Raw genomic sequence first — 27,373 nt, 5'->3', positions numbered from 1 at the left:
TAAGGCATTTGAAAAACTGAGAGAACCTGATCATTCAGCAAAGCTGGAGAAGTTAAATCAGTATTTTTTCCTAGTTAATATGCAGTAGGTTTAAGGGCTAGACTTGGGCTGCTGGACTGAGGTGCCCAGCTGTAAAAAACCCAAAAAGTGTCCAAGTCTGAGAGCAGGTCTGGCCTGTCCTTGGCTATGTTAAAAGGCAATGTCAGCTGGCCAAATCTCCTCTGGGACATGGGGGCCAAGGAGAAGGGCTGGAAAATGGAGAGGAGAGAAATGGTGATCCTGCACAAGGACAGAGGAGGAAAGTGTTTCCAAGGGAGCAGGGGCTTGGAGAAGGGGGGCTCCTGCTTTGTGCAGGTGGAGGACCCAGGAAAGCACTCAGGTTCCCTATGGAGGAGTGGGGAATCTCTGACATCCTCATGGCTGTGAAATCACAACCTTGAAAATTCATTTTTTCAGAGCCTGCCTCTCCAAAAATGCCATTTTCCCCCACTCACAAGCAGGTTTCTTTCCAAACTGGTTCCTTTCATCAGCTGAAAGTTTCTGGAGGAAGTTCTGAGATATAAAACCTAGTGATGCTTTAAATGGATTTCCAAATCTACTAGTCTGATACACCCCTTGAGAGGCATTTCTTCCCTGGGATGATATTTGGGATGCTTTAGTCCTTCAGGGGTTTTATATTCATGTGATCTCTCCCCACTTTGAGGAGGTGGGATGATCAAAAATGATCTTGAACTTTTTCTGTGACAACAGGTAGAGAAATTCCTGGTCCAAATCAAACAAACCCTTAAGGACAATATATAAGCAAAGGTTCTTTTTACTGCTGATTAGCAAAAGAGAAAAATATAATTGGGGGTCTGACTTTTGCTGTACCCCTGTGGGAAAGGAGGTTTCTACAAATTGAAAGAAATTATAATTTTCTAGATATCTCCCCTTCAAGCCCTGATGTTATTCCTTGCAAGCATGAACTCCATTGCCAGGGGATGCAAGTAAGTGGTCTGTCCACTAAAGAACCCCAGACATAAATAGCACTTGGGATGCAAAGAATATCAAAATATTTCCCAGTTAATAGTGGTTCTTTTCTCCAGCACAATGATTTAGGAGTAAAGAGAAGAAAAAACCCAGCAGGCTTCTTGGCTGAGGCTATTACTGAGATTTAAAATTACAATAATGGGAATCTATTTTTAATAAACTGCTCCAGCAATGTTTATTGCAGTGAAGAATAACTGTTATGATAACTCAATTTGTGATTATTGTCCTTAAAAGAGAAAAAAAGGAACATTATTATAAAACTCTTTGAACCTCTGCAATTATCTTCCATTTTTTTACATTACAGACTCTTTGATGGCACAGTGGGAGGTAGGAAGAGAGTGCATTTCTTTCCAATTCCTGTCCCTTTTTTGGAGGATGAGGGACTGACTCATTTGTCAACCTCACAGGTAAACTTGGGGTTACAATTGCTGAAATTTATTAATATTTATGTGAAAAACTGCCTCAGTTTTGCTCTGCTTAAATGACTCCTTGAGGACCTGATCTTACTAACCAAACTTGTAGTTAATGACAGCTGTGGGAAGGAGAACAATAATCCAAATCCCAAACTTCTGGGAGTTCTGATGCTGAGAAAGATGCAATGAAAACAATGATTTGCCACCATTTTTACAGCATGAAAGATTTTAACATGGTGCAGGAGCTAAGAAGACCCACTTTTGTAAAAAATGTGATTTATCCCACAGCTTTAAAATCCTGCTGTGCTGTTTTAACTGCTTCAATTTTCTCTCTTAAGGTGCCTCCTGGGACACATGACTGTTCTGATGGCTTCCTGAAAAATGTCACCATCTACAGTGGGTCACCTTCAAGGTCTGGGCAGATGAGGTCTGACAGCTCTGTGCAGTCCACAGAACCTCATGTGCAGGTCTGCATCCATCCCTTCACTTTTTGGAAGCTGTGCAGGGGCTGTTGTTAAGCAGCAATTCCAGTTTGCTTGATTTGTAATGTGATTCTATAAAAGGGAAAATAATGGTGGTGTGGTTAATGGTGAAGCATGAATACAAATAATCACAGAATGTCAGAATGGTTTGGGTTGAAAAGGACCTTAAAGTCCATCCAGTGCCACCCCAGCCATGGCAGGGACACCTCCCACTGTCCCAGGCTGCTCCAGTGTCCAACCTGGAATTGAACATTCCAGGGATCCAGGGGCAGCCACAGCTGCTCTAGGAATCTGTTCTAATCTTATCTTTTTCCAAAATATCTGCTTGGGCTGTTGCAAAGGTCACAACACAAGGATGTGTGTGACATGCTTTCAAAACACCAAATGTAGGAATTATCAAAAGAAAAAATCTTACTTCCATATTCCATTTCTTGTAGCTAAGACTTTTGAAAACTCAGAAAAACTCCTAAAGTTTGGTTGTTTTTTTTTTTTTTTTTTTTTTTTTAAATTTAAGACTGTTTAGAAAAATGTTTTCTGTATACTTGAAAGTTTTGGCCTGGTGTAAGGACAATGATGCAGAAAACACCTACAGCTGCTTGTACCATCAGCTAAAGTTTGTACCATCATCTAAAGTATCCTCCTGTCTAGGAGAGCTGGCTGATATTCAAGGATCACCTTCTCCAAGCTCAGTGAGCAGAAATTCTCAGGCAAAAATTCTAGGAGGCCTCTAAGGATGAACGAAGAGCTCCTGGCAAAACTCAGACACAGAGAGGGAGTACCCAAGAGGGTGGAAGCAGGCAAGAATAACCCAGTGGGAATACAGGGACATTGAGAAACCTGGCTAGGAAAGCCCAAACCCAGCTGAATTTGTCCAGGGATGTCAAAGACAACAGGAAAATTCTGTAAGTTTATAGGTGACAACAGAAAGGTCAGGAAAAATGTGGCCCCACTGCTGACAGGAACCTGGTGACACAGGGCATGGAAAAGGCTGAATTTGCCTCAGTCCTCACTAGCCAGAGCAGCCTCCAGGAATGCCAAGGTCCAAGAGATTAGTGGGACAGTCTGGAGCCAGAGACTCAGCCCTGACAAGGATCAGGTCAGGGAATGCTTAAACAAACTGCATACTGGTAAATCCATGGCTTTGATGGAATGTGCCTGCAAGTGCAGAGGGAACTGGCAGATGCCAGAATGCAAATAGTCTTTGATTGGTCATGGTGACTGGAGGAAGTGCCTGAAGACTGGGGAAAAGCAAATGCCTGTCCTCAAGAAGGACAAAAAAGAGGATGCAGGAAGCAAGAATCCTCTCAGCCTCATCTCCATCCCTGGGAATTCACCAGCAAACTCCATTGTTACCTTCCATGAACTAAATTTCAGCTTTGCCATTGGGTGGATTCATTTCCAAATGCCCCATTTATCAAAATAACTTTTTCTAACAGTCTTTTTTCCAGCTGTCTTATAATCCTTGGGAATTATTTTGAGAAACAAGCAGTACATATTGCAAACTCTTGAAACTTTACTGCAACCATAAGATGCAGCAGGCAGCAGTTTGAAAAGGGAGGTCAGAAATCAGGAAGGAGGAGGCAGAAGTGATTGAAAGTGACATTTTCCCAGGAAGATTGAATTGGCTGAGAAGAAAAGCAAAGCACCATGAAAACAGGTAAGAGTTCTCTTGAAAGAAAAGATTTACTTCAAGGAAGAATAAAGGTGTGCTGAAGCAGCAGAGTGATTTATCTCAAATGTTCTCATCCACTGAAACCAAATACCTTAAGTTATTTTATTTCTTCGCCATGTCCTTAATTAGAGAATGACTTTGATTAATTGTATTTGAATTACTAATTACCTCTGGCAAATTTCTGAAGTGGTGGGTAAAAGAGGGAAGATGCCCAGTGTTTCCTCACTGACTTGAAAATTAAAATATTGGTCTGTCTGCTACTGCTGAAAGTTCTTTCCATCCATATGTTTTGTTTAAAATAAAGTGACATTTAATAATGCATTATTCAATATTTATGGGCCAACATTCAAATGGCCCCACTGGAACCCTCAATTATTCTTTCAAGGTAATGAAGCTAATTATTAATTTTATAAAATATTTCATTTCCTTGCTGCAAAGGAAAGCTAAAGCTAATCAAGAAAAGTAGGGAAAAAAAATAAAGCCATTAAAACTAACAGAGCTAAACATGACTACAAGTCTGTAAATCACTGGAGGAACTCTGCAGTTGTTCCTGAAAGATTTTTTACTCAAGCACAGGGACCAAATTTTGGTTCTATTTGCCCTCAAGAAAATCAGCTCTATATGGAATTTATTAGAATATTTCCAAATACTAAATATGCATAAGTAATGTATTTGGAACATGAAAGGAAAGAGAGCAAGATATTTGTTAAAGAAATGATAAAAAATATCTGTTGACTGCTTGGAAGGAGAGAGTTCAGTTTTGACTTAGCTGTGAATGCAGATGCTTCCCTTCAGCAGAGCAGGGACAAATATTTATCTTACTTCTTTGGAGTTAGAAATGAAAAGTATTTCCATCTTTATCTATTTCTACAGCTCCTGGGTTTGTGGTTCTACCCTGTGACTACACAGAAATCAGCAATTTCTCCCACTACTTTATTTCCTACTTATTTTCCCTCTTATCTATCTGACACACTAATTTCCTGCCTTGAGTATTATAACTGTCTCTACCTTCTGCTTGGGCTTTTTCTTCCCACATTTTTCTTTTAGCTTTCTCCAGCCAAATCCTTGATGCTTTCTTTTCAGAGTTCTTGCTTTTGAATGACCCTTCCTGATCCCATTGTCTCCCTTCCATTCCTCTGTCCTCACAACCACTGCTTGTTATGGTGAATAGTGAACAAAAGACCCTCCACAGATTATTCAGTACTCTTTTTCACACAGGTGAGCACCACTGATTGCTTTCTGTGGATCTGAGTAGCAGCACTCACACTGGCAAATGGATATACTATACTGTACTATACTACTATAAAATTCTATACTAAAATAAAATAATACAAAATAAAATAAAATAATACAAAATAAAATAAAATAAATTATGTTTTCAGAAAGCATACAATATAATTATGCCTTTTTCCCATTTGAATCCTACTCTGCTTTGTCACATCCTGTATCCTGTAACAAAGACTGACAAATCTTCTGAGATTTTATAACCTGATGATCTCAGAGTACCACAAATAACCTACCTGTGCTGTTGGCAACTAAGGTATCAGTAGAAACACTGTGTTTGTTTGTGATATGGAAATTTGGCTAAGCACAAAAGTTTCATGCACCTCAAGTACCTTCAGTCAGCAAAGAGCTGAAATCTTAATTTTCTCCTTTATTTTGTTCCCTCCCGATTTAGATATCCCGAGTCTGATATTAGGTGATGTCAAAAAGAGAGAGTGGAACAGTTCCAGGACATCACCAGAGGGTTGTTACAAGTCTGACAAGCCCCAAGGCAGAAGGGACAAGCACACCTCCTGCAATCTGTCCTTATGAGCAGTTGATGAGAGCCAGCTCTGGCTCCCAAGCACGGCAGTGAGACACGGTTTATTAGAGGCTGGTTTCACTGGAGATGGGCAGATGCACCCACATATGGTCTTATTTATCCCAGAAGGGTAATGGCCTGATGGCTGCAAGTGTGAGGAGAGGATTTGATGGCTCAGCCTCTTTCTGCTACTAAATTCTCATGTTTTCTGTATATGGGAGAATATGCTCACATGTTCCATTAGCTGGGACTGATGCCTTAGGATTTTAGCTTTTATATTTTTCATATATTTTTAATCCTGCAATTCTTCAGTGTATAACTCTAAACTCCACATAGAGTGTTAGCTGCTGCTTTCCCATTTTGGCCAGACACAACCATTCCTCTCCAGGCCTGGCAATCAAGGACACCTCACTGCCTCAGGCCCTGAGAGATGGAAACAAAAGTGAGTTGGGGGGGAGGCAAACTTGGGGTGAATGACTTCATTACCTGAAGCTATAATTGGAAGATTAATCCCCAATATACAAATGGACCAAACTTATAAAAGTGTGAAAACTTGTGACCCATTGTCTATTTTGGGTGTAGCCTTGGGGGGCTTCATCTGCCTGAAATGTACCTTTCAATAAATATAACTGTTTTTTACCATTATACTGTTTACTGATGTCAGTTTTAGCTTTCATATTTTCCAGATTCTGCACTGCATTGGTGTGTAACTCTGAACTTCATACAGTGTTAGCAAGTTCTCCTCACAGCTCAGTCACACAAAACAATCCTTGTCCAGCCCCAGAACCAAGGACACGCTGCAGCCTCAGCCCCAAAAAGTGCAAACAGAGAGAATGGAGGAGAGAATCTGGGAGGGTGGGACTGCAGAGCCTGGAGCTGGGATTGGATGATTAACCCCAATATGGGAATGGACCAAAACTTATAAAAGTGTGAATACTTTTGACATGTTTTTGACACGCCATCCATCTTGGGTGTAGCCATGGCCAGGCTCTTGTAGTGCCCAAGATGAACCTTTGAAGGCCTTTTAATAAATCCCTACTTTATTCCTTTAACTGTGTCTAAACTCTGTTTTAGGTCTAGGCATCATTACTCCCTTAATTTTGTCTGGCCTCTGTTTTTAGCCCAAAAAACATCACCACACACCCCAGTTATATCATGAGCCGCTACAGGAGATATTGTCACCCACCCTCTCCTTCCCAAGCTGGGTATGGGATGAAATCCCCCAGAGTGCCCAGAAGGCTCTTTGTGCTGCCTCACCTGGGCGGTGTGCCTTGGGAACTGCCATGTTCATCACCCTCCCTCCGTCCTGAGGCTTTGGGGGGGACGCTGTGAACCTGCAGATGCCCGACTCGGACGGCGTGCTGGACGTCAGGCTGTCCGTGTAGTCGTTGGTCCCTGCCGTGAGCTGCTCCGAGGAGGTGTCTGATATGAAGCACTCTGTGATGGTGAACTTGGCGTGCCTCAGCTGCTCTTCCATCTTGGCGTGCTCGTAGGCCCTCGCCAGCTCTTCGTAGGTGGAGGAGGCACTTTCTGTGGAGACCATGCTGCTCCTCGCCCGATCTGAGCGCCAGGAACAACGGGAGAGAGAAAACATCTGCTCAGGCCCTTTCTGGGAGGAAAGCCACAAGCATGGTATCTCAGAGTAAAGCCCTTGAAGTTATTGAGGTGATTTAGATGAATCTGCTTCAAATGCCTGCACAAGTGTTAGTTTAGTCAGGAACCTGATAATTGCAGATAATGGAAAGTGAAGCCTTATCCTGTGAGCACCTTAGCATTAAATTCATGTCTCTTTTTGTCTTGGGTTTCAATACAGGATGTGACCAGCAATGTGAATTCTGTCCCCATCTGCTGCAGCCGGGTGGGGCAGTGCCCCTGATCTCCTGGCACACATTATCTGCTCATGGGCCATCTTTAAACCAGCTGGGCAATCATCTTTATCTTCCCACAGCCCATCCTCCCTCCAGGAGATATCTCCTGTTCATGGCCACTGAGTCCCAGGGCATGACTGATAAAATTCCATCATCCCACTGGGAGATGCTCCAGCCAGGGGAGCAGCCAAGCCTTTCCTACCCAGATAAAAACTGACATTTTGGACACCAAGGAACCTTCTTTCCACTGGATTCCAGAGGAAAACCAGACCTTTGCACATCATCCCTGGAGCTTCAGAGGAAACTGCACCTTCTCCAGGAGCACTGCTCCAGCTGAACCACATCTGCCCCTGCAGGAGGATGCAGCCACCATTGAATGGGACTGTGCCAACACCCTGACTGACTGACGGGTGTCAGCTTGGATTCTGACTCTGGCAGGGTTGGGATTGCTCTGTGTAATACTGCATTGCTATTTTAATTTTCCTAGTAAAGAACTGTTATTCCTAATTCCCATCTCTTTGCCTGAGAGCCCCTTAATTTCAAAATTATAATAATTTGGAGGGAGGGGATTTACATTCTCCTTTTCAAAGAGAAGGTTCTGCCTTTCTTAGCAGACACTTGTCCTCAAAACCAGGACACTTTTATAAAAAATAACCTTCACTACAGGAAAAACGTTACTTTTTCAACAACAAAACCCCCTTTCTCTCAATCTTTAATGCCTTCAAAAGGTTTCAAACCCACAAACCAGATTTAGCAAAATAAGAAACAGCTTCTTTCCATTATCTTTTTAATGCATCTCAGAAATATTTCACTGGGGTTACACACAGGTTGGAAAGAAAAGTCTTTTTGTCCTGTTTCCATCATACATATATATATATATATATATATATTTTTTTTTTTTTAAAGTACTGGAGCAAAGGTCAAATAGAAAGGTAGTAGCTCTCAGATATTGTCTCTCTTGACACCAGGTAAAACACTAACTCATTTCATTCGGAACAAAGGTCTTCAGAAAGCAATATTTGGCAACTACAGCCTGCAGTCACTCAGTAGCCTTTTTTCAGTGCTCTGAAGCTAATAGAGGAATTCATATTTGACACACAGGTTATTATGACCTACAAGCTGTTCTTTTCTGCTGATGAGTTTCTGAGAATATCAATGTCTCTTAAACAACACTGTTATTGAAGATGTAAATGGCTACTGATACATTAAAAAGTACTCTGGAAATGTAGGGCTCATTTCTGCAGGGACAGAATTGCTGGGCTGCTGTACCCACAGTGTTTCTACTCCAGTGGGCTGGAAGAGCAGAGGAGTTAGAAAAGTTCCTTGGGCAGTTCCTTCATCACAAGATCTGTGCAATTTCAGACATTTTTGGTGATGTTCAATAAACAAGCACAGTATAATAGCTAATTCATAAAAATGGACCCTCTGCAGCAGCCAGAGGCAAGTGTGTCATTATTGCAAATCTTTATCTTTTTTACTGTGTGCCTGCACCCCTGCATCAGTTTTCATTGTGCACAAAGAATGATATTCCTGCCACTTTTAAACATGACCATCCATTATTTAAAATGACAAGTACTTCTCCAAGATGCTGTAATTCACTTAAGATTTGGAGCTGACCAGAACTTAACAGGGTTACTTTAGATTTTTTTTTTTTTGTCTTTCCACCCATAGGAAACATCATTCTGTGTTTCACATTTGATTTGCACATCAGACCTCAGTGATGTCTTCCCATGTTTGTGGTCAGCTGGGAACTCCCAGGAGGCAGCAGCTGACCAGTGCCATGGAGCAGTGCATGTGAATATCATGGTCATGCAAAGGTCACAGCTTGGTCCATTGAAGCTCAGCACCTGCAGCTCCCCATACCCCATGCCAAGAGGGAGAATATTCCAGAACCAATCTGCCTGAGCACTTGCTTTAGATTTGGGGAAAGTTTATCCAAGCCCAGGGTGAACTTTATGAAACTTCTTGAACTTCATGTGTACAGATTGATCAGGAAATTTCTAATGGCCTCTAGTTAGAACATTAGAACTCGGTCACAGCTATGAACTGCTGCCAGGCATTTCTGCTCAGCTCAAAAGCTACTGCTTTGTAAGCCTGGAATTGTTTTGATAAGTGCTAAATTCTGCCAAATATCAGCTGCATCAACCAGTTCCTGAAATCTCAGCTCCAGATTGGAGAAGTGATCAAATGTGCACATTAGCTCAATTGATTCTTGAACACATAATTTGGCTACATATGTTTATTTGAAAGTTTTAAACTTCTGAAGCACTTAAATTAAATGGACTCTTTTCCCAGAAACCAAGTGGTGTAATAGAGCTGCTTTTTGGCACAAGAAAACCTTTCTTGATCTAAAGCTTGCTATCCCTTACATAAATCACTGTGAGCTCAAAGGTAGACACAGAGTAGAAAAGCAGCCTTGTTAAAATATAGATTATAGAGTCTGTTTACATAATTGGATGTAGTTTATCTACTAAACCACACAGTAAATTTAATTTCTGCCCTTTGCCACACATATTGGAAAATATCCCTGGGTGACAAGAGGTTGGAACACATCCAAATGCACCTGAAATCTGGAGGATCTACAGAAAGGGCTTCTGAGAGGAGATTTTCTATTTATATTTAGATTTGTCTATTTAATAATCTTAACAATTTATGGTAATTCTACCTGAATGTTGTCAGCTGGCTGGAGGTATCTAGTGACTGCCATTACCCCATGGAGACAACATTGGGGTTTAAGAGGGTGAATTATGAAACACTGAGAACTCCAGGCTGTAAATTACTAAATATGAATGAAGTCAAATGTTTGTTCCTATACAGAAAACAAACCAGTCATACTGGTTTTTATGGTGACAGGCTACTCACATCCACTGCTTTGTAGCTCTAACACATCATGAGCACCTTTCTCCTAAAATCAGGACAGACAGTTGGCAATTCCTTCTGAGGAAGCCAGACCAAGCCTGGATTCCCTTTGGTCAGATTTCCATCTGAGAAATATTTTACATTTCTCCCTTTTTAACCTTTATCAGATTTACTTCATGATTGTTCTTCTAGTTAATAATTTACTCATTTATTTGCCTTTTTTTTTGTTGATTTTTCAGCATAGGACAGTGGAGAAAGCTTTTTTTCCAGTTCCAGTTGCATTTGTGATGTAAAGACATCAAGAAGAGATGAGTACTGCAGGCAGAATATGTATTCAGTGTCTCCCCACTTGTCATCTAGAGGAATAAACGCCATGCTCGCCATTTCTCAGGAAAATCCTGGCCAGCTGCTGCAGAATTCAGTCCTATGAATGGATTTTTACTTGGACTCTAATTCCAGAGTTTTCTTTTATTTTTTCCCCATTGATAATTAACATATTACATGAATGGGAAAACAGAAATACTAACCTGAAGGTTGTTCAAATCCTAAAAACTACTCCAAATATGACTCAAGGATATTCTTGCAGACTAATATTGTCCATTCCTAGTCAAATTCTCCTACTTTTGCTGTTTGTTTTGGGAAGCTACAGTTAAATTTACCACCTTTCTTTTAAAGGAAGGACGTCTTTCAAAGGATGCATGTGGAATGAGAAACCAGAGACAAAATATTTGTCATCATTATCACTGCAAGCATTTGTGGCACTCCTCATAAATAATCTAGTGTGTTGGGTTGATGTGGCCAGAAATGTGTATTCTATCACCATCTGTTAAAACCAGGTGGGGTAGTGATTTCCTTATCTCCATGGCACACATTATCTGCTCATGGGCCATCTTTAAGATAAGATTGCAATCATGTTTCTCTTTTCCACAACCCATACTCCCTCCAGGAAGATATCATCTGCTGCTGGGCCACTGAGTCCCAGTGCATGACTGATAAAATTCCATCATCCCACTGGGAGATGCTCCAGCCAGGGGAGGAGCCAAGCCTTTCCTGCCCAGATCAAAACTGACATTTTGGACACCAAGGAACCTTCTTCCCACTGGATTCCAGAGGAAAACCAGACCTTTCCACATCATCCCTGGAGCTTCAGAGGAAACTGCACCTTCTCCAGGAGCACTGCTCCAGCTGAACCACATCTGCCACTGCAGGAGGATGCAGCCACCATTGAATGGGACTGTGCCAACACCCTGACTGACTGACGGGTGTCAGCTTGGATTCTGACTCTGGCAGGGCTGGGATTGTTCTGTGTAATACTGCATTTCTATTTTAATTTTCCTAGTAAAGAACTGTTATTCCTAATTCCCATCTCTTTGCCTGAGAGCCCCTTAATTTCAAAATTATAATAATTTGGAGGGAGGGTGTTTACATTCTCCATTTCAAAGAGAAGCTTCTGCATTTATTGGCAGATACCTGTCCTTCAAACCAGGACACCTACACAAAAACCACCCTGGCAAGGGAATTACACCACCTGGGCTCCAAAAAGGCACAGCCAGGAGCAGGAGGGGTCCTGCAGCTGCTGCTGTCCCTGCGGGGAGCCCGGTCCGTACCTGTGTCCTGCGAGGGGCTGACGCTGTAGCTGTCACTCTCCTTGTCCACTGAGCCTGCTGGCCTGGGCGTGGGCAGCCTCCAGTCCGTGGTGAGGGTGTGGGCTGATATGGTGGGGTGGGGTCTGTTGAGGGTCCACTGGCTGGCGTAGCGGTTGCGCGCGGTGGGTCCGGTTTTGGCATTCCGCCTCGTGGTGGGATCTGTGAGGGATGGGAACAAAGCAGCCCTGTCAGAATCACTGAGTCCTAGAATGGCCTGAGCTGGAGGGACACACAGGGATCATTGAGTCCCACCCCTGGTCCTGCACAGACCCCCCCAAATCCCAGGCTGGGCATCCCTGGCAGTGCTGTCCAAACTCTCCCGGAGCTCTGGCAGCCTCGGGGCTGTGACCATTCATCCAACCACCTCTGGGTGAGGAACCTGTTCCTGATATCCAAGCAAACCCCTCCCTGACACAGCTCCAGCCATTTCCTTGTGTCCTCTCCCTGGTCATTAGAGAGATCAATGCCTGGCCCTTCACTTCCCCCTTCCAGAAATCATATTTGTTAAAAAAAACAAACTCAAGACATTCTTTTTTGAGGAGAAAAAAACGAACAGTGTTAATGCTGATCATTACCAAACTGCTGATGCTTTTCTAGAACTGCCCTCTTTCCAATGAAACTCTACATTTTATCAAGGGTGGAACTGAAGAGCTGAAGGCCCCATCATTCTTCCATTGACACATTAATTATCCCTTTACTCCAAGACAAGCAATTCTCCACCCTGAGAACTGAAAGAGCACAAGGCAAGTAGATCTGGTCAGGGATTTCACAGCTCAAGTGAAGTGCAAGGCAAATTATCAGCATAGATGTACCCTCAGAAACACCCTGCACCAGGTACCTGCTGTCAGTTTTTTTAAACAGATGTGCTCAGAAATGTGGGGCTGTAACTCCCTGCTCTGGACATACTGTTATTTTATTACAGTATTGATCAGCTACAGATTTCCTATTTTAACAAGTGGCCAAGACATAAAACATAAGGTGTAATCATGCCATCAGAGTTTCAGTGGGAATAGGTTCAAAAAGATTTGACTGCTTTGGAACAATTAGTAAATTAATACAATTTCTCAAACTTTAAAAATCACCTGCCACTGGTTTAAGGTCAGCAATGTTGCACTTTTTAAATTAACTTAGAGATAATATAGTGACCAAGATTGCAAAAGCAAACTGTGTGCCAAAATCGACCTCCTTGAACTTATTAATAAAGAGTTCTGCCCTAAGAGTGTGTCTAACAAAGCAAGGGAAAGAGAAAAAAATAATTATGTGGCAAACAGAGAGTGACTACATCAGCACTGAAGGATTTCTCTTCAAAGCTTCTGAAAGAATATCACTAACAATAGAAAGGGTATTAGAAATGAAAAATTCAAATCTATTCAAAATGTTCTTTGACATTCAAATGGTGAAGTTGTCAGTCTTTGAGGTAAGAGACTTTAGCAGAAGAAATTGAAAGAAAAAGCAACACCCAGATAATGACTCAGAGCACTGCTTCTGCCTAAGCATCCCCAGTGAGAATTTGTATTCTGCTGCTTAGAAAAACAAGGCTTTTATTTACAAATAATGGTCTGATCCTTCTCCCTTTTTTCCCCCTACAGCAGTGGAAAAATTAGAAGCCAGTGCCATTGATAAGTGATCCTCCTGGCAGTGCAGCACAGAGCTGCCTGACATGGACAGCATCCAAATCCGTGCTCAGTGTGGTGCAAAGCAACTCTGGGGAATGTGGCACGTGGCTCTGGTGTGGCCAGGAGTGAGCCTCACTCAAGGGAGAACGTGGAGAGCAGGAGAGTGCTGGTGGGAACAGCTCCTGGCACAGTGGTCTGGAGAAGAGAAGGTCTGGGGGAATGCCAGCAATGTACAGAAATACCTGAAGGGCAAGAGGATGAGAGCCAAGTTTCTGTCAGTGTCAGTGGTGCCCAGTGAGGAGAGCAGGGGAAATGGCCACAAGGAGAAACTTGGGAGCTTTGTCCTGAACATCAGGAAACACTAATGTGAGGGAGACCGAGCCCTGGCACAGGCTGCCCATGCAGGTGCTGGAGTTTCCCCCTTGGGGACATCCAGAAGCCACCTGGGGATGCTCCTGAGCCAGCAGCCAGCCCCTGCTGACCTGGGGCTGGACTGACCAGTGCCCAGATGTCCCTCTGGACCTCAACCTCTGATCCTGTGACTTGGGAGGATCTCATCAGCAGTGGGAATGAGCTGGGAGAGGCTCTGCAGCACACAGGAGCTCAGCCCTCCTCCTGATGAGCTGTGTTCCAGCCCTGCTGTGCCCTGTGAGGGGCTGTGCAGCACAGGCACAGCAAGTCCAGAGCTGGCAGTGGGCTGCAAACACAGCTGGTGCCTGGTTATGGCAGCTCTGCTCTCAAACACAACTGGAGAGAGCTGAGGTCAGCAAGGCAAAGGTTCACAGAGCATCTCTTTCATAAGTAAATAAATAAGGACAATTGAATAACTTAAAACAGCTGTAAAGGAATATTTGTCACTCAGTGAATGTGAGTGGGCTCAGACAGGAGGGTCCATAACCTCTGAGCCACCCAGCTGGGCTCTGCTCTCCTCTTCCCAGCACAAGTGGTGGCTCTAGACAAAGTCCCATCACCCAGCCTGCAGCAAAGCTGGATTAGTGCCTTAAATCCAGAGAACATTACCTGGAAGTCTTTGACCCAGCCCTGTGCCCTGCTGCAATCTGATCTGTACTGCTTAATAAAAGTGCTGGTGGATTTTTATTTCCAAGCAGGGCAGGACACAGATCATATTCTTACACATGAGTTAATCCACATTTAATTTGAAGGAATTCTCTCTCTGGCTGCAGAGGAATGAAGCACAGAACTGCACACAAAGAGCCATTAGTAAGGAAGGTGCTAAGAAGTTCTGTGGTATGACACAGGCATGAGTTTTGGGGTGATGCCTCTTTCCTTATTAGAAAATCTAGTCCTCGAGGAATGACCTGAAAAAAGATGGAAGAGCTATAAAAACACCAAGGCCAGGACTAGAACACCTATTATTTAAAAGACTGTGGTGGGAATGGATTTTTCAAATCATCTGCAGTCTAGCAACTGAGCTTTCAGCATTTATGTTCACCAAATTCAACAAGTAAATTCTGAAACAATCAGGGGACAGAAATAATCCAAGAGATTTCAGAAATTGCACACTGCAGTGAACTACATTTTGGTAAAATTTCTAACTCATAACTAATCAATCAACCTAGTATTTTTTTTAAGCCATTTACATAGATATGGAACATATTCATGAGAAGAATGAGAAGAATGGATTGCATCAGTATATTAATTTATGATAGTATTTTAATCACTGGAAGGATTACTTGGCATGAATATATCTGGGAAAAGTAATTTACCATAATAACTAAAGCCAGAAATATAACTTTTTCAGAAAAAGTAATAATGAGAATTGCTTTTTTTTCCTGATGGAGAGGTAGGGGGAAAGCTGTTTTTGAAATACAATAAAGATTGATCACAGAGGAAAAAAAAAGTATATTAGACACTAAAAGCCATTAGGGTAATTTACCCAATAAATTCTGGAAATTAAAATCTAACATGCATTTGGTTTAATGAAGGCCAGGTATGAATTATTTCGAATTACACCTCCATTTCAGATGCATATGCAATTTTCCCCATATTGAATCACAAATGCAATAGTTTAAGAAATGGCCTCTGCTGACCTAAATAGATTTCTCTCCACTCTCACACACAAGGATGAGGACACAAATGGAGGAGCAGAGTATTTCTTTTGTTACAGCTTTATCTTCTCTAAAAAAACCTCTTTTTTCTGATGTGCTTACTTGTTCCAGGCCGGGCATCAGAGACATCCACCAGTGGCCCCGTGGCTTGTGACACTGACTGGTAGTGGACAGTGTGGGTGACAGTCAGGGACTTCTGCTTGGACGTCTCTCCAAAGTCAGCATCAGTGAGCAGCACCGTGGATCTGTCGTCTGGAAGTGGAAAAACAACCAGATAATGAGCACAGAATGTTGGTTCTGCCTTCTCTGCAGCGAGTCCCCAGGGTCCCTGGGCAGTGACACCACGGGCAGAGCTGCTCCCTGCAGGGCTGAGGTGCCTTGGAAGGGAGGCAGCCTCTGAACTTAAACTCAAAGCCCACATAAAACTAAAGAATGACTTTCATTTTTGCTGGTGATTTCACCTTAGAGACGTGGGGCAGACTGTCAAACGTCCTCACAGAGACCTGATTTGTGGCCCTCATTCCTTCATTCCCATCCTTTGAACACTGCCTTCTTCCCCTTCACTTTCAGAGAGCTCAGATGAGCTTTTTAACAACGTATTCCATTTATTTCTTTTTATTAGCATGATTAGCCATGTCCTCAGTGAAACCATCCCATCCTCCCAAAAGGAGGTGTTACAACACCATAAGGGAGTGTTGCTAACCAGCCCTCTCTCCCCTTTTTCTGCAGAGACACAATATGGCAGAAGGGATGACCCTGACTCAGGGCTTTTTTTCTTTTTTTCTGCAGCTTCAAAAAAAGGTGTGAGGTTAAGCCTGACCTTGGGAAGGAAGAAAAAGGTGAACACTAACCTTTACTGCTGTGTTCTTCCCTGAGAGGTAGGATATATTCACCAAATTTCTACACAGACCTTGATCATTGCATTGCTATACAGCACTTGCTTCCTTTTTTAATTATTACTTTTTTTCAGTTGTGATCTCTGTATCGTATTTATTTTTTGATCCAAGGAGGAATCTGGTCCACTTGATCATGGATGGTTTAATAACAATAAATCTTTTACTGCCTTTATGCTTGCAGAACAACTGTTTGGGGTGATATCAGACTCTCTTTTGCAATCTTTACAGTCTTTTTATCCATTCAGAATTGCAATAAAAGCCTCAGGGATTTCCTGCTGTGCTTGCTATATAGTTTTATAATGTGACTTCTGGGCATTTACTAGTCAGCAGAGGTTGATCCACTTCTTTTAAGCTTTCCTGCTTTTTTTTTTTTTTTTTTTTTTTTTTTTTTTCAACTTGACAAGACACCATTAGGGTGAACAGTCCTGCACTATAACAGAAGTCACATTTTTTACCCAAAGAAGGCTATAAATAGAATAACATTAGGAATCAAACCACTCTGTCTCTGGCAAAGGATGAGCTCTTGTTCAGGTTGGGAATAAAGCCTCTTGGCAGCAAACTCTGTCAAACCCTGCCAAAATCCCTGCTTATTCTGGGTGGAAAGCTGCCTCTTACCAAGGCCCTGATCACATTGCTGCAGTTCAGGCTCTAAGAGTATTTTCACTGTAACCCCCCCACTGCTCAGCATCTGCCTCTCAAAAATTAAAGCTGCCTTTAGGATGAAGCCTGGCACAAAGGGCAGATTTTGGAAAGCCCAAATAATGATTTTAAAAAAATCTGTAGGTCTCCTTTTCAAACCTGGAATGGGCATGGACAGAGCTGCTGCTCTCAGCTTGCTGGCTCTCCTCTCTGGCCACACCATCCCTGGATGCTTCTTTTATACAGATTTTTATCCCAAAAAAGTAAAATTAGAAGTCTAACAAGGCCAGTCAGGAGTGTCTTGTCACAGTGTGTGCTCATACAGTCATGACAACAGGCTGCATTTCCATTCTGGGTTTTCAGATATTTTTAAATCATTTGGGAAAAAAAACCCAACACCAAACAATTCTATTTCTTGTGACAGTTCAGTTAAGTACCAGCCCCATGAGAAATCTTGTTTTCTGCTGCGTCAAACAGTTTAGATTTCAATTTTGCATGGATACACAGAAGCTGAAAACTGATCAAAATGTTGAAATATCATGTGCTATGAACAGGTGGATACAATATGTAATGTGTAAATTTTAAAAGCTGGCTGTAGCAAATCCTGATACTGAGAGTGCAGTTTCACAATTACATTTTTTCTTTAAGTAATGTCAGTGATCCAACTGCCTAGTCAGAGCCAAATGAGAAATCAGTATGAAAATCATAAAACTGCCAGTCCTCAATTACATTTTCTTCAACAAACTGTTTCCAACAGTTTCATTTTCCTAATGTCCTGCATTATTTTAGATCCTATACTGAGATTACTTTTACTGGGAAATGACTCAAAGAGAAGGGGAAAAAGCCCAAAACAATCCAGTTTGGTTTTCAAATTACTCTTTACTCTTGATTGTGCAGCAGGGAAAAGGTGAGGAGTAAAGGAACTGAGCCTAAAAGAACCTGTTACATTAAGCAGGGGAGAAAAAAGCTCAGATTTACCAATGGTCTCCATGGTGTCCCTCTCCTCTATCAGCAGCTGTGCTCTGGGAATGTCTATGTGCATCCTCAGTGTTTGCTGCTGCTTATTAAGTGTGTCTGATGTCCTGGTGTTCTTGCTGAAAACAAAAGAGAAGTGAACATGTTAACATTCAGCTTAAATTAAAAGATATTTGCAAACTTCCTCGTTTTCAATCTGTCCAGCTCAAGAAACCTCAATGTAACCATAATCAGCAAAAAAACCACTCACACATCTGATTTTGCCTTCTTCAGAACAAGTGCATGGTATTAATTTATGCACTTAATGAATGCACAGTGTGGAGGGATGTGGTCTGTCCTCCATCAGTAGGAATCTGAGAATTTCACACAGTTTTCTTCAAGTGTTGTCATAATAAAATTAGTAAAAGCACTTTGGAAGATGGACCTTTCACTTCTCAGGAATCTGAGTAAAAGCAAGACACAGCTGATCAAACAGGTTGGTAGGAAAATGATGTCTTGAGTAATTTCTAATTGTTTTTTTATCTTTTCATTATTTTTAATTAGCTAAGTTCCAAATATCACTTCGACTGATAAATGAAAAAGCAAATTAATAACTAGGAGTACTATTAATAGATTGCATAAAATAAATAAAGGCTTTAGTCCCATTGATGTTCCAAGACAAAAATTGCAAATCTTGTTTACATTTGTGGATTATGTCTAATTGATTGATGCAATAATCTAAAAAAGAACGTAAACCAATTATTTTATCATCATGCAAATTGAAACAATTTCATTTTGAAGTTTGTGTACCAGAAAATGACTTCTTAAATGAGCTGTCTACCAAAAGCAAATGAAAATGGATGGTAAAACCAAGTGCCACAATCATTTCTAGCACAGAGCTTGCACCAAGAAACCTTCACATTGCACTAAAAACCCAGGAACATTTTGCCCTTTTAGATGTAATTACTCTCGGGATGAAATGAAATATTTGCAAATATTTCACGCAGGAGGCTGAGGAGAGCTGAGACAAATCAGGCAGCAGTGTGATCCAGGTGCTCAGGCTTCAAAGAGCTGTAAGATCCAAGTGGAAGCTAATTTTCTAGTTTAAAATAGCTGCAGATCACTCAGTTTAATTCTGCTTTGGCAGAGAATTATTGTTGTTAAAGGAATCAGCAGAGGACTGTTAAAGTGATGAGCTCAGTTCTTCTGTGAGCACAAAGAATTAATCCAGTGTGATGAGCTCACATCTCCAGGAAATTTGTGTTAACTTCCTGCTGTGTCTCCACATCAGCAACACCTGATGAACTCAGGCTTGGAGGTTCTCCTGGAGTCACTTTTTGGAGGAATTTTCTGGCCATGTGGTCAGTGCTTCTGCTCAAATCCAAGGGTGAGACCCACAAGGCACATAGGAGCACTCATCTGATTTTCACCCCCTGCCTTTCCCTGTTGATGTGATCCCTAGCATTAACACCATCTATATATCCAAAATTTATTCTCTCCCTTCTCCTGGGTGATTAGATGGTGTTGCTCCCTGCATTCAAACAGGCCACAGGTGCCTCATTCAATCATCAAGGAAGCAAAATATCAGGAGAGCCTCCCAAAGGCTTCCAGACTTTTCTCCATGTATAATCAGGGGAGAATGGTCATCACAGGCTCTTATTAAGAACATAAATTTTCAAAGACATTTAGTGTTGTCAAATGCAGATAAATTCCACACTGGTGTTCTTCAAATCTCTGCATGGGGTGGATGCCATTCAAGTTGCTGAAATATTATAATGTTTTATATTTTATCTATATTTTATCAATAATAATTTAATTGCATTCCAAATATGATTGGACACAGGCCCTTGGAAAGCTGGACTGCTCTGGGCTTGCCCAGGGTCATAGAGCAAACACAGAGCACCTGTTCCAGTGCCTCACTGCCCTCTGAGTAAAGAACTTTTTCCTAATATTTAATCTAAACCTGCCCTTTTTCAGTTTAGAGTAGGAAACTGATTTTTCCAATTTCAATAATCCAATGGGATACACAGAGTCAGATGCATCTAGAATCTTTGCAGCACATAACTGAGCCTGGGAAATGCATCACTGCACCCCTCTGCATTCACTGGGGATGCAGGAGATGAAGGGATGGGATCAGACTCCTGCTCAGAGAATGCAGATCCCAGAGTGCCAGAGCCTCTTCTGCAGGATGAATGCTCTGTATTCCATTATTAGAAAGTACAACCAACACAGGAAGCATTGTTTGGACCACAGGGAGCAGGAGCAGAGTTTTCCACCTGACCAGAGAGAATTCCCAATCTCAACCTTGGCTCCAGGGATATCTTAATGCAAAATATGTGGCAGGTCTTTCAAGCCAGAACTGGAACCCAGGCCTCTCTATATTCAGGAATATTCCCTGCTATTCCTGAGAGTTGTTCCTTGGTTTGTGGGCTGTCTCTCCTCCTCCTTGCTGATCTAATTAATTCCCCTGCATGCAGCAGTGACATGGGGTGTCCAAACACAGCTCAGGCAGAAGCAAGGGGGTTGGTGCTGATTAGGATGATGTCTCATTCTGGCTAAGTGAATTTTAAATTCTTTTTTGCAGACCACAACAGCTCAGCTTTCAAGTTAGAAAATCCTAAAGTGCCCACAGCAATGAAATGCCTCTAGAGCTTGGAAGGAGGGCAAAGTGTTTTAAGGTTTCAGTTTTGAAGCTTGGTTGGAAGTATTTCCTAAACTGAATTCAGGCAAAAATATTTTAATGGTCTGGTGGATGAGGAGTCCAATGACTATATTTTTAAAGGGCTAAAATGTATCTATGTTTATTTTTTTTGTATTTACAGACATAAAATTCCCAAACATAAGCATGTGCTTTTCTTTACTTATCAGACCTTGTAAAGATCTGTGTATAACAGAATTAATTCCATCTAGTTCAAAGAATCTCTGAGCTCCAAATCTTCAGGCACTGGAGCCTGTCAGGAGGCTGAGTCACAGAATCACACAATCATGTCTTGGGTTGGAAAAGACCTTAAAGATCATCCCATTCCACCCCCTGCCATGGGCAGGGACACCTCCCACTATCCCAGGTTGCTCCAAGCTCTGTCCAGCCTGGCCTTGGACATTCCAGGGAGGAGGAATCCACAACTTCTTTGGACAACATGTTCCAGTGCCTCATTGCCCTCTGAGTAAAGAATTTTTCCTAATATTTAATCTAAACCTGCCCTCTTTCAGTTTGAAACCCTTGCCCCTGTTCCTGTCACTGTCTGCCCATATTAAAAGTCCTTCTCCTTTTCCTAAGATCCTTCCAGCTGCTGAAATGCCTCAATGAGATCTCCCCAAAGATTTCTCCATTCTGAAGAATCCCAGCTCTCTCAGTATTTTGCTGTATTCTTTTATTCTACTAAAGTTCCTGCTTTTGTCACTATTTAAAACAGGTATTTGGGCAGGTGGTACTTTGGTCTGATTACAGCTTTTATGTTGAGTCTGTGAATAAAAAGGCCTTCTTTTAAGATGTACAGAGCAAGTACATTGTATGGGGATTTTGAAAGAGTCCACAGTTTGTTGTAAAAACATACAGGAAACTAAATCTTGTAAGCAGTCAGAATATTTGGGGATAAAAGATTCTTCACCTTCTGTTGAAAATTTAAAAATTCAGTGAATTGCTAAACTGATTCACAGTGAGCTGTTACAAAGAATGTAGCTAGACTGGTGCTTTCACCCAAAAGAAACATTAAAAAGCTGTACTTATCCAGCAGCAGGGATTTTTATTTGTGAGTTTAAGGTATCAACATGAGTTGTGCAGCTCACATTAAACTGCTGATTTATCCTGCTCCACAGACATTTGACTTACACAGCCAAAGCCAGTGACTCTCAAAGCAAAGACTAAAGCTCCATTTTTAATCTGCTTTACACACACTCATGAAAATCTCCTCAAAGGGAAAGATACTCAAAGCTCTCTCCAGGCCTCCAAGCATGGAATCATCTTTTCTGCCCTCTCCCCAAATACCCCCTTTCTTGATATTTTTATCACAGCAGATTTTGGTAAAATCTTAAAGATAAAAAATTATCAGGAACTTTATCATACATGACTGTTGCTTTGGAGAGGGCTTATTATCCTTTGATTATTCACATATTACATCTTCAGGAACATCTGGTGTTTGTGGGTAGCTCAGGTTTTGGTTGAAGGTATTTCACAGATTTTTCACAAATGTGAGTTTCCAATTCTGGCATGTCTGCAAATGTAAGTCTATATCCCCTACTTCCTCTGAAATTCTGATTTAAGTCATTTGTCTTTGCTCAAACTTTTAGCAAAGAAATGTGAAATATGCTTATGTGATAAAGACAAGATTATTTGTTAATAAAAGAGGATGAGAGGAACTGGTTTGATGGTCATGTTTCAATGCTGGTGAAGGCAAAAGCCAAATGAAATGGTGGCAGGTGAGTTACCTGGAAAACCAGCTCTGAACTAAGGACTGAGGGGGGACCTGGCTGCTCTCTGAGCACATCAGATAGGGAGGAAAAGGTTCCTTCATTTGGTAACCATCAGCAAAGGAAAAATGAGTAAAACCTGGACACTTCTGGAAGTTTGGTGAAGTTTCCTGAGTGTCAGAAATGCTCTGGAATGGCAGAGTGGTGACAGTGGAGCAGCCAGGGCAGAGCATTCCCAGTTTTGCAGAGGGGCTCTGAGGGGCTGGCACTGAAATCTCCATCCAGGGGTTTCAGCTGATCCCTGCTGGGTTCTTCTTCACTTGCTGTGTGTGCTAATCTGTGCTGTCTTCTGTGGCACCAGACAGCAGCAGGGCAAATGCTCCTGAAGCTGCTGTATCCCACAATTTGCTGCCATGGGCAGCCAGGGAGGGGTGACCTGCACAGCATGACCAGTCCTGTTAGCATCACTGGGCTTATTCAGATGTAATGGCAGAGAGCTGAATCTACACCAAACCCTTCTGTCACCATGTCTTTGCTTTTTCTTACAACAGAAGTGAAGTTTATCATGGGTGAGGAGGTTTGGAGTGTGGTCCATGTGGTGGAATACCTATGACATTCTCAAATTTGTTGCTTGAATATAACAAATATTTTCTAGCAACCCAAAATTCATTTGAACTCAAAAATAATCCCTTGGTGATCCCAGTTTCAAATATATGCAGCAGTTCTAAAGTTCAATATTTTCCCTAGACAAAAGAATAAACATTGAAGTTATGAAATTTCCATCTTTGAAAGAATTGTGGTGCCAGAATAGTCATTATGATGCAATCCAACAACTGAATTAGATTTCTGAATGCTGAGCTGATGGAACAGAAGTGAAAAAAATAAATGGATTTACCTGCTCTTTTATTCCTTTGGGCATAAGCAGCTAACAACAGTGAATTACATAAACAGAGCTGCAAAGTTTAGAGATCTTCACAGTCAGAAATTTATTGCCTTTAATCAGATGATCTCTGAAGAGCAATTACTTTGATACATATTACAAGTTTTTTTTTTCAGAGTAGGAAAAATGTCCAAATGGACCTACATATCTTCTATGATTTAATCTACTAACACAAGTTATCATTTTTTTTTTTTATCATTGTAGCCCCTCACATTGTCCAGAGTGTCTTTTTTCTATCCTGTCTGACCATCAGTGCATCACAGTTCTTAACAGACAGAAAAATGGTGTGGTTTTGGAAAAGGGTTTAGGAAAAAGTTTACTTCTCCATTTGTCCCTATAAAAATTCTTAAATATGATATTATAGTTGACAGGCATTTTTCAATTTAAAAAAAAACCAACATAAAATTCAATTTGTTCTTACCTCATAAGCATTTCGGCCAAACTCTTTGCATCTAGAAGAAAATAGAAGAAATGTCATCACAAATGAAAATCTATTTGCAAATCTATGACCAAATGATTTGAATCAGCCATGTGTAACACCACTGCTGTTTCTCCATCAGTGGCAACAATAAAAGTGTCTAAAAGTCCCTTTTGCTGAAGTTGCATTTCTGCTCCAAACAGCCCAGTTTAGTTCCTCAGTAGCACCAAAGATAATTAGAGAAATACAAGTTACCATTGGCTTAACTAGAAAAAAAGCTACTTAAATATATTGGAAATAGGAACAATTTGACCAATAACAAGGATCTGAGTTCTTTCATGCTGTGGGTAGCAAATGAACAGGTGAAGGAAGAAGAAAAGGCAAGAAAATAGGGATTTTGATATCCATCTCTGGGCAAGAGCTGAAGCCAGGCTGGATGAGCAGCTGCCAACAGGTCATTTCCAAACCAAGCAAGGGAGGTCTCCAAGGAGCCAGTTTAGAATCCCAGGATCCCTGAGGTTGGAAAAGACCTCCAAGAGTCCCAGCTGTGCCTGATTCCCACCCTGTCCCCAGCCCAGGGCACTGAGGGCACATCCAGCCCTTCCCTGGACACCTGCAGGGATGGGCACTGCAAACCCCCTGGGCAGCCCCTGCCAAGGCCTGAGCTCCCTTTCCATGGGGAAACTCTTCCTGATGCCCAACCTGAACTTCCCCTGGAAAAAACTTGCTTGGTTGCACTCAAATATGAATATTTGTCCACTAGCAATAATTAAAAACTACCACTGCGTCTTCAGAGTATGGTCTACACATGAAACATAAAATGGTTTATTCCCACATGGATCAGCCCTGCAAAATAAGACACTGCTGAAGGAAAAATATTCCTCCTGTTCTTGTCATTGCTGCTATTATTATTAGCAGAAAATCCTTTGGGGCTATAATTATTTCAATACTTATCAGTTCAAAAGGCACAGCTGAAGTTTGGTTTTTCAGGTAGGCTTCTGTAAAATTTTATCAACATAATACACTAATTTCTCTGGTATCATCCAGCAAAACCAGGCAGCTCTGCTTTGTTCTCCTGCAGTCTGCTGCTAAACAAACTCACTTAAAATGCTGATTCCCAAGTCCTTAAGTTTATCACACAGCAACAAAGCAGCCTTTTGTGCAACCAACTGAAGCAAATCTGAGAAGAAAGCAATTCAAAGTTCTAAGTCTTCAAACAACTCTTATAGGGAAGTTTACATTTCTTCTTTTATCTGCTTCTTGTAAATCTACCAGCACCTGCCAAGATATTTACTGAATTTGTCTTTGTTTTCTCCATCCCACCTTTTTTAGTTTTCAATCACCTCTTGGGTCTCCAACACCTTCAATCTCCTTACTTGTGATCCTATTAAATATCTTGCCTTTAAAATTCCAAGGATGCAGACAGAAACAAGCCACCATCCTAACATATCTCTACAGCTTGTGTTGGACTAATTTTTGAAAAAAAATGGACAGAGGGCTCTTTTTATTCTTTAAAAAAAACGCAGCAGAACTCCTTTTATCCACTTCTCTGAATTGTATTTATCTGACACAGTGCCAGCTTGCCTCTCTTTTTATTCCTCACCTACCACTGGAGAAGCTGGAATTCTGTGCTCCATCTAGGTCTGCTAGCTCTACTCCTTCATTTTTAACCTTCCTCCATCCCTTTCCAGCACAAAGCATGGAAGATTCCTGGTGGAGGGAAGGATGGTTCATCTGAGGTGTCTCATCCAAACCAAGCAGTGCTTCATTTGGGCACTCAGAATTCCCATTTTTCACTTGGAATGAGATTGTCTTTGCCCTTAACACTTGTAAGTTGTAGTGCCTAGTAGATGACAATATTTTTGCCATCAGTTATAAACCAAAAGACCAACACTGCTGCTCCCAAAGGAGTTTTGTTACTGACTTCTAAAAACTCAGGAAGGGACAAATTTCTTCAAAAGAAAACAAAAAAGCCAAACAAACCCAACACAATAATAATAATGATACTGGTTGCAAGTAATAGGATTTTTTTTCAGCAAATTTTATGATGCTTCTTGCTGTTCTAGCAGCACCAGGATTATGAAGACACTGTGCACACATTCTCCCTCTGGCACACATAATCAGGGTGGTTTAATATGCAAATATTGTTTTCATTCAGCCAGCAGCTTTTTGAAGCAATTGCTGCCTTCTTAAGCGAAGTCTCTGTGTATTTGTGCAAGGAATTCACAACTCAAGAAAAGCAGAAGGGACAAAGTTGAAAATTATTGCAATCTACTTCAGTTTGCTTCTCATAATTTTTTATCATGTTTAAATGGCAAAGAAATCTCCCTCACATGTTCTCAGGTGCTGCCCTGCACACAGATGATTTCCATACTGCATCTGGGAAAAAAATCACACCAATTCACCTATGTGGCACATAAGTGCTCATCAACACATGATCATTCTTGGCTAAAGAGATGCACAGGAGATTGTGCACCTTCAGTAAAAATAACATGAGGCATCCAGAAGACCATGAGGTGTGTCAAAAGCTGAATGAGGAAGTACTGAAAGGAAAAAACTCCATCAGCTGAGTTCAAATTTGCTAATTATCCAAGTAGATTGTTTAAATGGTCAGCAGAACTGCTGGAGTTGATGGACACAAAGGTTGGGGTGGGAAGGGACAAAAACAAAGGTGGATGGAATATAAAGGGCTCCTCTATCTATCAAACCAAAATCCAGAAGCCTAAAAGTAACTGAGTATCACAGAATCATGGAATAGTTTTGGATGGAAGGCACCTTAAAGCCCATCCAGTGCCACCCCAGCCATGGTAGGGACACCTTCCACTGTCCCAGGCTGCTCCAGCCCCAATGTCCAACCTGGAACTGAACATTCCAGGGATCCAGGGGCAGCCACACCTGCTCTGGGAATTCCATCCCAGCCCCTCCCACGGAATAATTCCTAATTCCCAATATCCCATCCAGCCCTGCCCTCTGGAAGTGGGAGCCATTCCCTGTGTCCTGTCCCTCCATTCCCTGTGTCTGTCCCTCCATTCCCTGTGTCCTGTCCCTCCATTCCCTGTGTCTGTCCCTCCATTCCCTGTGTCCTGTCCCTCCATTCCCTGTGTCTGTCCCTCCATTCCCTGTGTCCTGTCCCTCCAGCCCTTGGCAATTGTCTCTCTCCATGTTTCCTGCAGCTCCTTCAGGCCCTGCAAGGCCACCCTGAGCTCAGCCCAAAGCTTCTCCTGTGCAGGTGAACAATCCCAGCTGTGCCAGCCTTTCCTCCCAGCAGAGCTGCTCCATCCCTCTGCTCATCCTGCTGCTCCTCTGGGCTCTGCAGCAGCTCCAGCTCCTCCCTGGGCTGGGACCCCACTACAACATCATGTGTCCAAAACAGCTGCAGAAGAAATGTTATTGTCACAAACCAATAACCAGAGATTTTCCTGCAGTACCCTTTTGATCAGCAAATTGATAATACTGTCTAAAATAAGCCAGCATCCCTGGCTATGTCCTGTCACCTCCCAGTTTTCAGGTGGTGGCAGCAGGGCTTGGGAAGGGGGCACAGATGACAGAGGGAAGGGGATGATCTCTGCTCCAGCCAAGCATCACTTCAGGGAAAAAACCAGAGCCATCACTTTCCTCTGCTGGAGCAGCCACCTTTAAAATTCTTAACACACTTGGGTTT

The 27,373-nt window shown here is 41.9% G+C and overlaps 1 protein-coding gene across 1 annotated transcript in view; it reads right to left on the bottom strand.

Annotated features, from left to right (window-relative positions):
- Positions 1–27,373, bottom strand: part of DSCAM (DS cell adhesion molecule) — a 432,936-nt gene that overhangs the window by 12,036 nt on the left and 393,527 nt on the right. Inside the window, exons 28-32 of the mRNA XM_056502042.1 lie at positions 23,716–23,746; positions 17,972–18,087; positions 15,561–15,710; positions 11,735–11,932; positions 6,658–6,960 (exon numbers count right to left, since the gene is read on the bottom strand). Coding sequence (XP_056358017.1) covers positions 6,658–6,960; positions 11,735–11,932; positions 15,561–15,710; positions 17,972–18,087; positions 23,716–23,746 — 798 coding nt within the window. The remainder of the gene's footprint in view (positions 1–6,657; positions 6,961–11,734; positions 11,933–15,560; positions 15,711–17,971; positions 18,088–23,715; positions 23,747–27,373) is intronic.

The sequence above is a fragment of the Oenanthe melanoleuca genome, chromosome 1, assembly GCF_029582105.1.
Source record: "Oenanthe melanoleuca isolate GR-GAL-2019-014 chromosome 1, OMel1.0, whole genome shotgun sequence".
NCBI lineage: Eukaryota > Metazoa > Chordata > Aves > Passeriformes > Muscicapidae > Oenanthe > Oenanthe melanoleuca.
This window is presented reverse-complemented; position numbering and strand designations above follow the sequence as displayed.